The following is a 16,767-nucleotide window of genomic DNA, read 5'->3' as shown; positions in this document are numbered from 1 at the left end:
GTGTCGTTTTTTGTTAATTTGACATACTAAACTATGTTTTTCTATTCATATTTTCAACACACTATACTTTGTCTTCTTCAAACTGTACTATACTGTAGTATTATTTTGGACATACTATGTCACTTTTTCTTATAATTGGGACATACCATACAACGCCCTTTTACTGATGGTTTCTACAAACAATGATTATTTTTTCTGATATTTCTGACATGCTATACTACGACTACTTTTTTAACATAAAATACCATCACTATTTATTTCCATCAAACTATACTATTTATTTTTCAGTTTTTTTTACATAAAATAATATACCCTTGTTTTTCCTAACTAATATTATTTTTTCTTTATTTATGACATATTATACTATGTCATTTATGGTGTTTTATTTTCTAGATACTGCACTCTCACTATTTTTCAACGTACTATACTATGTCCTTTGTCTTTTATTGTGAACATAAGTATGTTCACAATAAAATAATAAAGTTACTATGACTATTTTTGACATTCTATATAGTATGTCGTTTTTGTTCGGATAAATTCGACAAACAATACTATGTTAATTCTGATATTTTGACATGTTTCAGATCATTTGCGACAAACTTGACTATGTTGTGTTTTCAGATGTTTTCACATACCATATTAGGTCTCAGTTTCTGATGCTATCATCACACTATTTTATATACCATTTTTTTAAATACTATACCTATACTAATTTCAACAAACAATATTATGTTTTTTTCTGAACTGTTGACGTACTATACTGTGCCCTTTTTTCTGATCATTTATAATAATTTCGATTCATTATACCATTTTCAGATTCTTTCAAAATACTTTACAATGTCTATTTTTGACATACTTGACTATGATGTTTGTTTTTGATGAAATCGACATAGCACACCATGTCGTATTTCCTAATCATTTTGACATACTTTACTATGTCGTTTTTCAGATTATTTTTCTACATACTAAACTATGACTATTTTCAACATACTATACTGAGAATATCTTTGGATAATTTGAACAAACGATTTAGTTTTTTTCTGATATTTAGACATATGTTGTTATTTCAGATGTTTTGCAACATACTGTACTATGTCCTTTTAGTTTAAAAATGTTTTTCGGATATACTGTACTATGTTGTTCTTATATTTTAGACTATGACTTTCTTCTATTATTTTTCAACACACAATATTATCACTTTTTTTATATACTGGGCAATGTTGTTTTCTTCGATATTTTGGACGTACAGTAGTTTTGTGTGTTCTTTTGTCAACTATGTGGTTTTTTCTGGAATTTACGACATTAATTACTTTGTGGTTTTTCCTGATAACATTTTATATTACGACATTTACCACATACTATTTTTATTTCTTTTTCATAATTTGACAGACTATTTTGGACATGCTGATACTTTCAACATGTCATCACTTGTATCAATCTTTTTTTCATTTTAATAGTTCCCCTTGCAAAAAAACATATTGTTTTTAAAAAAGATTCTGTGACCTTGCCATTATATACTCAACGTCATACACGGACGTTTCAAATGTTTTCCTACATTATTTGCTGACTTTTTTAGACACAGTACAGTATGACTTTAAATATGTATTATTTTGCATATTATCCCATTTATCTCAGAACTATTTTTCAACATTCTGTACATACTGTTTTTCCAGATTTGTTTTATTTATTTAAAAAAAATCATGACTTGATGAATCTTTTCTATAAAACTGAACTTTGACAAGTTTAACAAGTTTAACAAGTTTAACAAGCTAACATGTCTGATAAAAACGTTCTCGCTTTACATCTGTTCTGTTGCCTTCCCACTCCTGTTATCTTCCTCTCCTCCTCCTCCTCCCCCTCAGTAGATAGATGGGTCAGGAACATCTGCTCACCGTCAGCACTGAGGGCCAACATGTTAACACACACACAGATGTGTCTGTGTGTGTGTTAACATGTTGTTCTACATGTAATACCACGTGTAGTCTGTCGGCCCTGCAGCTGGTTCTGTTCTCAACAACTTTTATTATTTTGTCCAACTGGCTTTTAAGTTAGGGTATTTATTTGATTTGTATTGTATTTTCTACTTGATTTACTACATACATTTTCCTTATTTGTACATATTACATTTTCATTTGCATATATTGTTTTGGAATATACAACTAGCTAACAATAATCAATCAACATTACTAATAAATACAAATGAATCAATTAAAACAGGAATTGATCAGTTTATTTGTTTTAATGAATGGTTGATCAACGTTCTCACGATGAATACATGAATACACTAAATGAACACCAAACAGCTCCACTTATCACTGTTATTTGCCTGCAAATTCTAAAATGTCGGAGCATTCTTGAACGCATCATCAGCTCACAAAATAAGGGTTTAGCAGTCATCAAGTCAACTGCTAAAATACACTAAAAACTTCTTACAGTAGATTACATTAGATTCTATACCTTTGAATCTGTAATCTGATAATCTCACACACACACACACACACACACACACACACACACACACACACACACACACACACACACACACACACACACACACACACACACACACACACACACACACACACACACACACACACACACACACACACACACACACACACACACACACACACACACACACACACACACACACACACACACACACACACACACACACACACACAAATTGGAGGGCAGGAATCTTTAAATATGTGCTTGTGTATCCGGTATTTGATCAACAAACTTTAATAAAAAGGTCAACAAATAAAATAAAATAATAATAATAACCTTCCCCACAAATAAACTGGCATTTATAAAGGAAGAATGTTTGGGGGGATGTTTTGCTCCTCACATTGACTTCAAGCCAGGCCAATATAAAAAAGCCTTGTGCCATCGTATACCATAAACGTGTGGAGAAAATGATATAAAAAGGCAAAGTATAGTATGTCAAAAAATAAGAATAAAAATCATAGTATGTCATATAACATGTGTTATGGCTATGCCGTAATATATTTAATTACAAAGGTTTGAGTATGGGATCAAAACTTGGTGAAAAACCCCACAATATAGCATGTTATAATACAGTCAACTTTACAGGTTATGAATTAGATGTATGAAGGAATTAGATTAAATCAATAATCCATGATTCAGGACTAAATCCGTACACATCTTTTAAAAGTGAAATAGATCTGACATCGGGATTTGTATTACTCTTTTGTGCTTTTATAAGTGAAGAAATCTGATGTTGGTTAGATTACATTTATTTTTGTCTCGTTCTGTAAACTGTTAACTTTTATAAATTCAATATTTAATTCATTCATATTTTTGTATCTACTTCAAATAAATATGATACAGAATGTGTGAGCGACAAAAACAACAAAGGGTTGAAGATTTGAAATCATCTTTATTAGTTAAGCAGTGGTAACATCTCTCCGCTCTTTCATACAACTGAAATATATTACAAATATTAGAAAGAAAACATCCGAACACAGCAGATCTAAAAACCATAATAATTTATTTAAACACAGAAATCAGAGTCTTGAAGTCTCTGAAGATAAGAAATAATTTAAGGTCTCTCCCTGCCGCAGGTCGTCCGTTTGTGATTCTGCAGCGCCACCTGCTGTCGGGACAAACATCCTTTATTTCAGAATGTACACAAACTCATCCTCCTCTCATAACTTAGCACCATTTATCTCAAGTTTCATATTTAAAGGAGCAGACCGCTGCTTTTGCATCTTCCAGTCTACAAAACGACTCGAGCAGATTTAACATCATTTTGGATCATCAGTTTCAAGTTTGAATTATTTGTGATAGTTCAAACTTCTTTTATTGAATTTCTTTCCAAATGAGCTGAAATGAAGCACTATCATTAAGATCTATGAGCCAATCACATTCAGATGTATGAAGAGTTTAGTCTAAAAAGTCAGTAACTTTCCATCATAACTTTTAAAGACCCTTAAACTACGGTGGCCCACAACCACTTACTATGGGAGGGACGAGCTGCACGTTCAAACAGGATGCACATGTATTAACACACATGTGCCAAAACAAATGCAAATCAAGAAAACCTCTTCACCAACTTGACAACGCATGCGTAGCGTTTAGAAAACATTCACCAACTTCACGAGGCATGGAGCGAGTTCACTAAAAGCGCTGCAGAAAAGAAGCGCACAGCTGGGACCGGAGCGCTTGTTACGTTTGTTGTCAGTATTGTTATTTGTTCACGCGGGGCGTTTAGTGCACACTGCGCATGCTTGTCAAGTTGGGGAAGATGTTTCTCCATCTGCACGTGTTTTAGCACATTTGTGGTTTTTGTTTTGCATCGTTTTTGAAACTACAGCGCGTTTCCCCTAATGGATGTTTTTTGGGACGTTGGATTCGCCGTCGGCCCCCGTATGAAACCGCTAGTCTGACCTTCAAATCCTGAAGAGATTCAGTTTACAGGCAAATGATTCACATTTGGAGAGCCGATACTAATGATATCATTCAATGATCAACATTCTGAACATCAACACATTTAGATGAGAGATGACGTCTTCTTTCAGCTCCAGTGAACATTGTAATACGTTTTGTGCGATTCCGAATTTTCTTGAAGGCATCAGCAGCTCAAAAAATAAAGTAAATGTTGAATAGTCGGGAACCCAAAAGGTTCAAATATAGTTTGTAATTGTTAAGGTCCAGACATACAAAACTAGTGGAATGATCCTTTAAAGGACAAGTTCAACTCTATCTTCACCAAAAGCTTGAATGTATTTACCAAAAACAAACACGTTCTAACGGCGTCAGCGCTGGCCTCTGATTGGCCGTCAGAGATCCTCTCTGTCCGTCATGGCGTCCTGGATCTGTCTGTTGAGCTCGGCGATGATCCTGTCCTGGTGTGTGTAGACGCCGGTCCTCAGCAGCGTGTCTCTCTCCTCCAGCAGGCGGCTCAGGTGCTCGTCTGCGCTCTCGTTGACGCTCTGAGCGGGGGCGGGGCCACACTGGGAGGAGGCGGGGCCTAACCTGTCCTCCTGCTGCTTTAATCTGTCAAAATGATATGAGTTAGTACCATTTGAACAGCAATGGGGTATTCAATAAGACATCATTCATTACTTTTCTTTCCTAAATTGAGAGATGAAAATAGTTGTCACAGCGAAGCTAATCATGCTCACTTCAGTATGTAACAGTTTACACAAGCATGTTAAAGAGGCCCCATGAGGCCCCATGAGGCCCTATCTTCTGTGTGTTAGGTTTCTGTGTGTGTCAACGCTCTGAGAGGAGGTGCTGCAGCGCAGGCAGAGTGAGGCAATAAAGACCTTTTGGAATATTAAAACCTGTCAGTCAAAGCACAAAATACAAATATTAAGCTGAACATTAGCATGATATGTACTTTTTAATCAGAATACTTCATATAATATTAAGGTTAAGCATAATAAATTATTACGTCACAGTTTTTAAGAGCAGCAAGAATTCCTTTTTTAATTCACCTTCAGATTATTCTCTTGATTCTGTCGAATCACAGTATATTCATTTGCATAGCCATCTTTCAGAGACACATCATCACTACCTGTTGAGTTGGTTCTTGATGTCGTCCAGCTCCTGTCTGTCCTGACTGACTGCCTCCTTCTGCTCTGTTGCTAGGTAACGCAGCCTCATGGCCTCAAGCTCCGCCTGCTGCTTCTTCAGACGCGTCATGGCGTTTTCCTGCTCCCTCTGCAAACACATACAAAATGTAAAACTATGAACATAACAAGTGATTTTCACTACATGGACAGGATGCAGGATGTGCTTTGGCTCGTCACTTAAAGACCATTGGCTTATTGGGAGAAAGACAGAATTGCCATATCGTTGCCGTGGCTTATGGAAATGAATATCCCATTAACATTCCCGTTAATCTAACCATGCTTCAAGTAACTTAGACTGGCCAGATGATGTGCATTATGTGGCCTTAAAATAACATTGGAAAAAATAACTGATTGTGATTACTATTGATCATTATTTGTATCTTATTACCAACCAATCAGAGCAGACTGGGCTCTGGTTTCAGACAGAGGGTGAAAAGAGGTGCTGCAGCACAGGCAGTATGAGAAAAATAAAGAGCTTTTCGTCGAAGTAGAGGCTCAAATATGAACCTGAAAATGAGAATAGTAGAGCCCCTTTAAGTCAGTGTAATATGATTTGTAGGCTGTGATGTCTCTGCAGTTCCACAATACTTCATTAAACATGTTTTTCTAATGTGCTTCCTGCAATTTGAATATTGCAATAGTCACCGTTATACACATTTTACAAAACTAATATCAGCATATAACACGTCTTAATCTTCTTCACACAGAATAAGGTTTACATGTAGCTGTTTACACGTATCCTATTCAGAGTATTAGTGGATTATTAGTGTGCTTGCAAACGTATGGATTTCACAGCTTGAGTCCTGAGGCCTGCTCTGCTCTGCAGATCTGAACGGAGAACATTTCTAAATAAACCTCTGACCCCGCTGCTGAAATGTGTAAGTTTGGATGCCAAAGAGCTTTCTCTTAATTACACCCAGATTGGAGAGTTTGGTGATAAATGTGTCTGGTTTCACATTTTCATAAAAACTCCCTGAGAAAAAATGCTTAAGACTTGGAAGAATTCACACGAAGGCGATGAGAAACAGAAAGAAAACTTCATAAAAACGTCTAAAGAGTCGTATTTCTCTCAGCTGTTCCACCTCAGACTGGGACGTCCCAAAATTACCCATAATACCATTCTGGGCTCTGTCCACTGGCTTACAGCTGGATGTTAATAAATCCACTGTGTGAGCAGGGGAGACAAACACACTAATATGGTGTCAGCTTTGATTATAAATGATATGGTTTTGAGGTTTACCTAACCCTAACCATTACCCCTGCTGGAAAACACCAAATACCCTCAACAAATGTACAAATCTAACCTATTCAGCAGTCATTAAAATATGTTCCCATGGACTGACATGTGTCTGATGAACAGCCGCCATGCTAACGGGGCAGAAAGATCGATGGGTTACCTAACACTAACCCCTGCTGGGAAACACCAAATACCCTCAACAAATGTACATTCTAACCTATTCAGCAGGTATCAAAATATCTTCTCATGGACGTGTCTCATGTGTCTGATGAACAGTCGCTATGCTAACGGGGCAGAAGGACATATGGAGGCATGGCGGGCCGCAGACTGGAGGTGAAGCAGTGATCCGTCTGCGTGTTCTGCTGATACAGAGCAGGACAAGCAGCTGGATGGGAAAACTAACATTTTCACATTACTGCCCGACCACTTTTCACACGCCTGATCACCTCAGCTTCCAACAGGAAAAACACACACAATCTCTCATGAACACATCAGTCACACACACACGGAGGCGGTGTGTTGACACAGGCGCAGCTCTCTGTGGACCATTAGCAGTCTGTATTACGGGCCGTTTTAAGGCTAATTACTAGAAAAACAAACTTGCTAAACATTTTCTCTAGTGCCCGCTGCCAAGGACAATCTGAGGCCGAGTCCTGAAACAATTAGAGGACGAGGTGATACCGAGGCCTCGGCGGGGGGGGGGTTAGGAGGAAGGGGTGGAAGAGAAAAGCTACTAAAACTCAAGACCCATGAGAGGATATTTTTTTTTACAGCTACGTCATGATTCTCAGCAGCTCTAGCCGAGGACGAGCTGCGTGCTGATTCTGATGGAGAAGTGAGAAATAGATGAGGGTGATTTTAGTTTTACAGTTATAAAGCACGGTCACCAGACCCAACATGCATTGGGGCGATTGTACGTTTTTTTTTTAATGGCACCGAAAACATACTGGAATGACCTTCCATTGAATTCCATTCGGGAGAAACGTTCTTATTGAATTACAGATGGGACAAATGTATTTAGGGGAACATCCTTTACTTCATAAGACCCCTGGTTAATTAGAATAAATAATAAAAGAAATAAGAAAATTGTGAGTTTTTAAAAATGAGTTTAGAAAACGATTAATGTATCTTAAAATAAAAATAAGGCTTTCTTTTTTACTTCACTACCTGTGAGGGAAGTGAGGCATACAACGTTTTAACGTCCATCATATAAGGATATTCACAATTATTCTAATAATGGAAATTCCCCACTATCAACTTATTGGCAAGTGAAGTTACTTTATTTGCATTATTTCTATTGTTTACACAAACACTTGATTTGTATAAAGAAGATGAAATGAATGTTGTTGGTCATTTGGCTAATGATATGTTAGAAGTACCCTAACTGTATGTATACAGCTGTGTCCTTGCTCTTAGCTCTAATGTCACATTTCTGGGATGTATTTAGAGAAATGCAAAAAAAAACAGTGGTTACAATTGTAGTTTCTCACTCATACTTCGCAACAATGGAACAGATTTGATCTTCGAAAATAACAGCAATAATGAGTCAAACATAATTATACACAGATCCAAAACAAATTTGACCAAACGTGAAACCGAGGATGCTCAGTCTAATAAATATCAAGAATGTGCTGAACCTGAAAAGACCCAGACATAGACAGAAAAGCAACTCAGCTGCAGATGCTCCAGTGTGTCTTTTGGATGATTGGAAATGTTAATATGTGAATTTGCATTTTCCAACAATATGCTAACTGGAGTTTGTAACATTTGTCTTTTTTGGGAAGGGTGGGATTTTACAGACTTAATAAGATAGAACAATTGGCTTCAGGAGAGTACAACATTTACAGCAACATAACAAAGAATGATCTGAACGACCCAAAGGGGAATCTGTTCAATTCAAATGAAGTGAGCTGGATTCAAGCATGAGCTGCAAAGTATTGGGAAATATACTGCAGACATTTATTTCAAGACTGAAAACAATAAATGGAGAGCGAATCGGAGAGAACTGCCAAAAACTAGCAGAACCACAATGTGTCATTTTGCGAGTCTATTCAAATGAAATCAAAAGTTAGTATATAAACCGGATCGGCAAAACAAGAATTCTAGCGTCCAATTCCAACAGGCCGAATTAGGTGTAGACGAGCTGTGAGCACGCAGAGGGAAGTCCCAGTCCAGGTCTCAGACATTCTCAGACTTTGGGAATGGATGACCAGAGAATGACTTCTCCTCCCCCACCCTCCCCCCATCTTTCCTCCATTACTTGCCTCCACCTTTGAAGGCGAACGGTCCCGAGCAGCTGGGGGAGGACGGCTCCCAAAAACACATGAGAACATACTTTTCTCAGCTCAGATGGAGTTTTCTGAGCAGCTCCCCACCTGTGGGAGTTCAGGGAGAGTTCTCCACTGGGCTTTTTTGGGGATGTAATGGATTAAAACCCGAAAGAGGACGACGGGAACTCACATATGAGTTTCTGCAAAATGGCTATAATTGCTGAAGAAATAGATAAATATAAAAAGTTTGGGTAAAGATATCAGGGTGTTCAGGTGTTTTTCCTTTACTGATATAAATGTTTTCATCACCATGGCATGAATATTATAACATTGTTTTGTGAAAATAGTGAAATATTTTATTAGAAATGTTGCAGAATTAATTTATAAAATCAAGTCCAACCAACAGTCAGACATTTAGATAACAAATATATCAAATAAAGAAATTGATATTTATTTCCTAAGATTTTTGCCGGGGATCCCAAAACATTTTGAACACAAAACCAAATGTAAAGAACAGAATATTAGATTTCCATCCATAACCAGTTGCTGTTAGGTGACATCACAGACAGTGACAAGAAAGACAGCTGCACCTGGAGCTAAAATGTAAGTTTGTGTTCAGCAAAAAACTATTACCATAATCAATAATACTAGTAATTCATATTTTGAACAAAAATCTTAATAGTTTAGCATCTCAAATTTCAGAAAAATAGTAAAAAATGATGATCATATTCCCAAACATCTTCAAATCTTTTGTTTTAAATCAAATGAACCATCACACGAGAGAAGAGAAAGCCACACATCTGTTAACCTGTTAAGCCCTGAGCCTGTTTTTCAGATCTCAGGCTCAAAAAGGACATGCCCAGAACAAATGACTATATCTTCACTTCTAAAAGGGGTACATTAATAATCTTTTTTCTCAAAGCAATGATACACCTGTGAGTTGGATGTAGAAAAGTCAGAATCAATATAGATGTTTTTAATTTTAAAGTAAATTCAGATTGAACATAGCAAAAAAATGTAAATGGTAGTTTCCGTCCAAAAGAAAAACATTACTTATAGTGAAAACCACCCTTGAATGATGGGATAGTAGACAAAAAGCTTTAGGAATCCAAAGTATAACATATAATAAGTACCCGGCAGCCCCCGCACAGGTTAAAGAACAAGCTGAAACTACAAAATGTCTGACATTTGTGCTTGAAAAAGCAATCGATTATGAAGTCGCCAATAATCTTTCTACCCAGAATGCCTCAGCTCCCTACAATGACATTAACATTGAAACTGTCTGAATAATAAAAACAATGTGATTGTGTACCCTAAACTGTTTTTGTGTTTACTTTATATTATAACAGATATAAGTGAAAATGTAATTCTTGATCACATTATGGGGAGCCTAAATAAAGCTAAAGCTACCCAGCAGACGAAATGTGCTCCACACAGGGTTAAACAGCTCCACAGCAGTCTCCTATCTGCCGTGTCTGAAGGGTTAGGATCAGTGTTTTCAGGCTGCTCCGTCAGGTTGTTAGAGCGATAAGTATGAGATAAGACACACAGGAGCAGAGTTTAAGAATGTGGTCTGTTTGTCTAAGATAGAAGCTGCTGGACTGCTCTTTACAAGTCTCTAATGTGAAGATTAAAACCACAGAGCACAAGAAGTGTTCCTTTACTATTTTTCAAATACAACCAGATAGTGTTTCAATACCAAATCCAAATTCAATTAAAAAAAGAATAAAATAAAAGGTCTCAGTTTGAGCAGGCGTTGTTAGCGTTTCAGATTGTTTCAGATCCCAACAAAGTATTGAAGTTTGTTTTTCATAGCGTGCAGTTTCCACTCCGACTGTGCTGATTCATGCAACGTCATCACTTTCAAAGTCATAGTGGAAAATACACTAGCCATGATATGTGAGGTTTGTGTTGGCGGAACAAGTTCCCTCTGTGGACCAAAGTAAAGGTTCTAGGGCTTCATGGAAGAACTGGTCCTACAATTAGATTTGTTCTAAAGTGTCAAGTAGCAGGTTTTGCATAGAATTGAAGTAAACACAATACAATAAATACCAAATAAAGTTCTGGTATCTGTTATCAATGGTCCGCAAAGACGAAAGTTTGGAAACTCCGTGTGAAGTCATGTCAAACCTATTCTGGTTTACGGTTATCAAATGTGATGATTTGGAATTCCCTCAGACGACATGTTTGACTGACAGCTTTTATACAAACTGACTCATGAGAGAGGGCAGTTTTAGTCTGGGCAGAGGGAATTGAACCCCAAACTCTGACGGCGTTGAATGCTTTGAATGCTTTGAATGACTGAACCCGAGATATGATGAAGGTGAACTGGTCCAAACAGAACAACTAATCACCACGTCCGGCTATCCAACATCAATACGAAAAGCCGACACGCAATACTTGCTAAGACTTTTAATCCTCTATACATTTCTTTGTTGTCGTTATGTTTATTATATTGAGAAAACAGTTTCCTGATCAATCAGAGCAATAGTGGTAACGCTTCAATCAATATCATCGATATCAAGACGCCTTAGCAAAGGGTAAGCAATGCGTTGCCAATGATTTCAGAACAATCATTAAAAAGTTGGTCAAAACTTTTAAGGGTTTTCCCTTTCCTGTGTTATATTGGACTCCTTTGTTTTCTTCCGTAACATAGTGACATCACAAGGTAACTCTTGCACTTCTATTGGCTAGCACTCCAACACATTGTACATGACCAGCGACCTTGGGTCCCTTGGAAGGCGCTTTATAAATTCCATTTATTATTATTATTATTATTATTATTATGACAGGCTAAGGGGCGGGACATCTCTAAGCGCTTGACCAATCACAACAGAGACGGCCAGCTAACCAATCAGAGCAGACTGGGCTCTGGTTTCAGACTACAAAAAAAAAATGAAGACCTTTTTGAACATTATAGCATGTAAACAAGTCACAGTAGAGGCACGAAATACAACTATGAAGCTGAACATGTGCATACTTGGGCCCCTTTAATGGTCACCTGGCAGCCAATCAGAAACACTTTTTTGCTGTAAGCTCTGGCATAAAATGTGCCTTTTTCTGTAAAATTGTAAACAAGGTTTTAAAAGAAAATATGTCCATTACCTTCCCCCGTCAAAAGAACCAACCAAGAGACAGACTGTTATAACTGAGGCTTTAAACAGATGAGCATCTGATGTTGATTGGAATTCATTTACCAAACATCAGACTTTCTTGCTGTTTTGAAAAACTTGTACAGACTCATGTTAGTGTTGGATTCAAGATATAAAGAAGTGCTTCTTTCTTTATGGCCTTTATAAAATAACAGCTTAGTTCTCTTTTCTGCTTCAACAAGCTTTTTAAAAGCCACATTTAGTTGCCTGACCTTCTACTTGGGCAGTACAATTACAAAATGTAGCTTCCAGGCTCAGAACTTTAATCTCTTTGTCCCGTATTCTTGCTTTGAAAAGACCAACTTAAGCTCCTTGTCCCAATATTTTGAATATAAAAAAAGGGGCTAACTCTCTGATCTAATACCTCAGCGGTGTCTGGGCATTTATTCTCGCTCGGAACCTCCTGGGTTGAAAAGCACATTATTCCTCAGACAAGAATTTTTATGATCTGACTTGAGCTAAACAGCACGCCATGCGAGGCGCTGAGAGGAGAGAATAAATAGGCGCGGAGAGGCCGAGAAAAACCAAACAAGAGCCGGCTCTAAAAACCGCAGAGCGCCAAGACGGATGGTCGTGTAAACACAGGCCTGATATTTTATAAAAAGCGAGAGTGTGACATCTGAATAGTTAGCGTGGCTAGCTTGTTGCTCAACGCAATCCCAGGGATGATTAATAGGCGGGGGGTGACACTCAGCGCTGAACCCCCTTAGAGCTGCATAAATCACACCGTGTTTTCTTTACAATGATGTGGCACTTAGAGAGGGGAGGAGGGAGGGGTGGGAGACGGGAGGAGGGAGACTTAAAAGAGAAGAAAGAAACATGGTCTATACAAACAGAAACAATATATGAGAAAGAAATGTTAAATAATTGAATAGAGGGATAAGAGGAAGGACACATTAGATCAAATCAAAGCTAGACAGAGACGTAAAGAGGAAGAGAAAGTAGGCAGAGAGACCCAGAAAGATGAAAAGAAATAAAGTGGAGTGGTTGAGGGTAATAGGAGGAGGAAGAGAAGGATAGAGAGAGAGAAAAGAGGAGTATGAAGGGAGTCATTGGGAAGAAAAACAGAGAGGGGGGGGAGACGGATTCATGCAAAAAGAAAAGAGGAAATATGTCTGCCCAGTTTTCCAGCTGTTTTATGTCAGTAACAGTTATTAGTTTGTCAGATAAGGTCTGTGTGTGTTTACATTAGTCTTAGGCTGACTAAAGCCCCACTTAGTGCTGTGTGTGTGTGAGTGTGTGTGTGTGTGTGTGTGTGTGTGTGTGTGTGTGTGAGTGTGTAGGAAAAGGAAAAAGTGAGCGAGAAAGAAAAAGAGAGGTGTGTTTTTACACCAGAGCCAAATATTTATCTGAGGTAAAGTAGACAATGAAATGTGTGAGAGCCATCAACACACACACACACACACACACACACACACACACACACACACACACACACACACACACACACACACACACACACACACACACACACACACACACACACACACACACACACACACACACACACACACACACACACACACACACACACACACACACACACACACACACACACACACACACACACACACACACACACACACACACACACACACACACACACACACACACACACACACACACACACACACACACACACACACACACACACACACACACACACACACACACACACACACACACACACACACACACACACAGTTGAAAGTAATTACTTAACATTTTGAGGAACGTGCTACTTTATAATTATACTGCTCTAAATGTAACAAGGGAATTCATATATTTGACTCCAGTACATTCATTTTAAAGCTTTAGTTACTTTTCAGATTAAGATTTGCTTTAAAAAAAACATGATACACTTTAGACTTTGCATCTCTAAGATGAACCCAGTTGAATAATAGCTTGAGGTAATGTTGCTGATAATACTTCTGTACTTTTTCTTAAGTAGGAAATTAAATGTAGGGCTTTTCCTTGTAACGGATTTTAACATAGTGCACTTTCTCAATTACAGGATCTGAATAGTTCTTCCACCGCTGGGTTATGAATTGTTGGTAATAAAAGCCTTGTTAGAAATCAAATGGATTCTGTCCACTGAAAAGCTACATGACTTCAAAAGCTTAAGCTAGGGGCTGTGCGTACACATTTTTAACCTAGGGTCAATTTCTTTTCTAAATGTTTTTATGTCGGGATAAGAGGTTATTTCTTGTCATTGCCAGTAGAAATAACAGGAAATGAATGAATGATCACTACATTTATTTATCCATATTTAATAAGTATTTATACCGTCTGGCGTCATTACGTGATGCCATTAAAAGAAATCCAGAATTTATTATTAATATGTTTTAAACATATATAAAAGGCATTCAATCGAGTGTCTTTTTAAAACAAATAAGATAACATGAAACATTGATCATTCATTCATTTTAACGGTACAACTCTTAACATTGAGTTATTTTAATAATATAGCAATTTTGCTGCTGATATTAGTTTACTTTGAGTGCAGGGCTTTTACTTGTATGCAGGTTTGTTTTACTGTGTGCTTGTTTGTATCTAAGGGAACATGAATGTGAGCCTCTGTAGCCTTTACGCACAGGGCCATGTCCACTCTGTACTCAGGTACACGATATTGGTGTTATGTTGTCTGACGGATGACGGCCGGCTGAGCTCGGTTTCCTCTGCTTGCAGCGTGTCTTTAAACAGAGCTGTTAAATGTCCTAACACTGTCAGCTCGTCTCCAGCAGCAGATTAAAGCCCTGCAGCGTCCTGAACACGGCAGAAGTCCCAACTCAGAAAACTACGTTTATCTGCTGTGAAATATGAGCGCTGTCAGGACGCAGCGCGGCTTTCCATCATGTCTTTCCTTCAGTGGTGAAATCTGTCTCAAAGCTGTCTTTCTTTCTTTCTTTTTGATGGTGGTTAATCAGAGTTATTTTCTCTTATCAGTGCATTTATCTATTCATTATTTCAGTTCCATTTCAGTCATGGGGTAATTGACTTTATACATGTTGAACTGTCTCTCTTCGGAGTATTCAAGGAGGCTCTTGAGTCTTTTAAGAACTTGTACAAGAACTTGCTTTTTTTCTATTTGAACCAATCCACAGAAATTAACTGCTACATTTAAATAGTCTGATAACATTCGGATTCAAATGTTGACATTATAAGGCATAAACAATTAAACTATTTTTTATATAGTTCATAGATCCAACAATTAATTGATCAGTTAATTAATTGATAATACAAATAATCACATGTTGCTGTCAGAGCTCTGTTCGTCTCATTTCTGTTCAGTCATTTAAATTCTGTTTTGTCTGATTCTAATAATGAACATATGAATCCTTAACTTAAAGGAGCCATAGTACGCTCCTTTTCAGGTTCATATTTGTATTTTGTCCCTGTCTCTCCTGGGACATGTCTCCATGCTTTAATGTTCAAAAAGCTCTTGATTGTCCTCATACTGCCTGTGCTGCAGCACCTCACATAAAAGGGTCTCTTCAATGCCAAATATATGTTTTGTGAGGTCACCGTGACCTTGAACCTTTTTCACTCAATTGTTATCAGTTTATACTTTTGTATTAGTTTAAAGAAGTTTGAAGAATATAGCTTTAAGATGTATACAACGGAAAGGCAGTACCTGTAAACATAATGCCTTCGGTCACGACTTTCATTGGCGCTGAGGCATCAAATATAAACTCTTTGAATCCTAAATGAAACAGAGACAGACAGTACCTGTTTGAATCTGGCCAGTTCCTTTAAGGCGCGCCCCCACTGCTGCTTGTAGTGCAGCTTGGACTTGGTGGTGGTCTCCAGCTTCCTCTCCAGCTCCACCTTAACGGTCACAGAGCAAACACGTCAGTCGCTCACGGCTGAAAATGAGTTTTGACACTGTAGATTGACAAATGAGTTAAGAGCGTAAACCACACAAGGCACAACAACAGTAAACACACTACATTTGTTTTTGTAATAGTTTTGTATTAATTCCTTTTGCTGTGTAAATGAATCCACCATTAAACACCCAATCAGATTCCTTGTATGTGTAACCTTACTTGACAATAAACCTGATTCTGATTTATTTGTATCACTTGTTCTTTGGTTGGATTTCTTTGTTTATATTAAGTGACAAGTTCATATTGAAATCATTTCTTTCTATGACATGTTAAGCACTCATTATCTGGAAGTAGTGATACAGAAAGGAGTAGATTACCTTCTCTAGACTGAGCAGGTTGATCTCTGACTGCAGTCTGAACTCAGGTCTGATGTTCTGTTGTTCTCTGTAGACCTGGAACTCTTTCTCCAGCTGCTTATAGCGAGACTCACCATCTGCAATCTGGACACAAACAGAAAAACAACCGTAAGGCTTTACAGAGGCTGGTGAAAACTGCACAGAACATCACCAGGACGGAGCTGACATCCATGGAGGACCTTTACTCCCAGCAGCTCAGGAAGAAATCCCTCCGGATTATCAAAGACCCCCATCACCCCAGCCACAAACTGTTCAGTCTGCT

At 37.8% G+C, this 16,767-nt stretch overlaps 1 protein-coding gene across 2 annotated transcripts in view; it reads right to left on the bottom strand.

Moving 5' to 3' along the window:
* Nucleotides 1–3,383: 3,383 nt before the first annotated feature.
* LOC117472957 (centrosomal protein of 120 kDa) overlaps nucleotides 3,384–16,767 on the bottom strand; it is a 37,337-nt gene continuing 23,953 nt past the window's right edge. Inside the window, exons 17-21 of one of the 2 annotated variants that reach the window (XM_034118418.1) lie at nucleotides 16,467–16,589; nucleotides 15,992–16,090; nucleotides 5,546–5,691; nucleotides 4,757–5,022; nucleotides 3,384–3,619 (exon numbers count right to left, since the gene is read on the bottom strand). In XM_034118418.1, coding sequence (XP_033974309.1) covers nucleotides 4,806–5,022; nucleotides 5,546–5,691; nucleotides 15,992–16,090; nucleotides 16,467–16,589 — 585 coding nt within the window. In that variant the 3' untranslated portion in view covers nucleotides 3,384–3,619; nucleotides 4,757–4,805. Of the gene's footprint in view, nucleotides 5,023–5,545; nucleotides 5,692–15,991; nucleotides 16,091–16,466; nucleotides 16,590–16,767 lie in introns of both variants that reach the window. The other variant, XM_034118417.1, reaches the window with a different exon arrangement.

Source organism: Trematomus bernacchii, unplaced genomic scaffold, assembly GCF_902827165.1.
Source record: "Trematomus bernacchii unplaced genomic scaffold, fTreBer1.1, whole genome shotgun sequence".
Classification (NCBI taxonomy): domain Eukaryota; kingdom Metazoa; phylum Chordata; class Actinopteri; order Perciformes; family Nototheniidae; genus Trematomus; species Trematomus bernacchii.
This window is presented reverse-complemented; position numbering and strand designations above follow the sequence as displayed.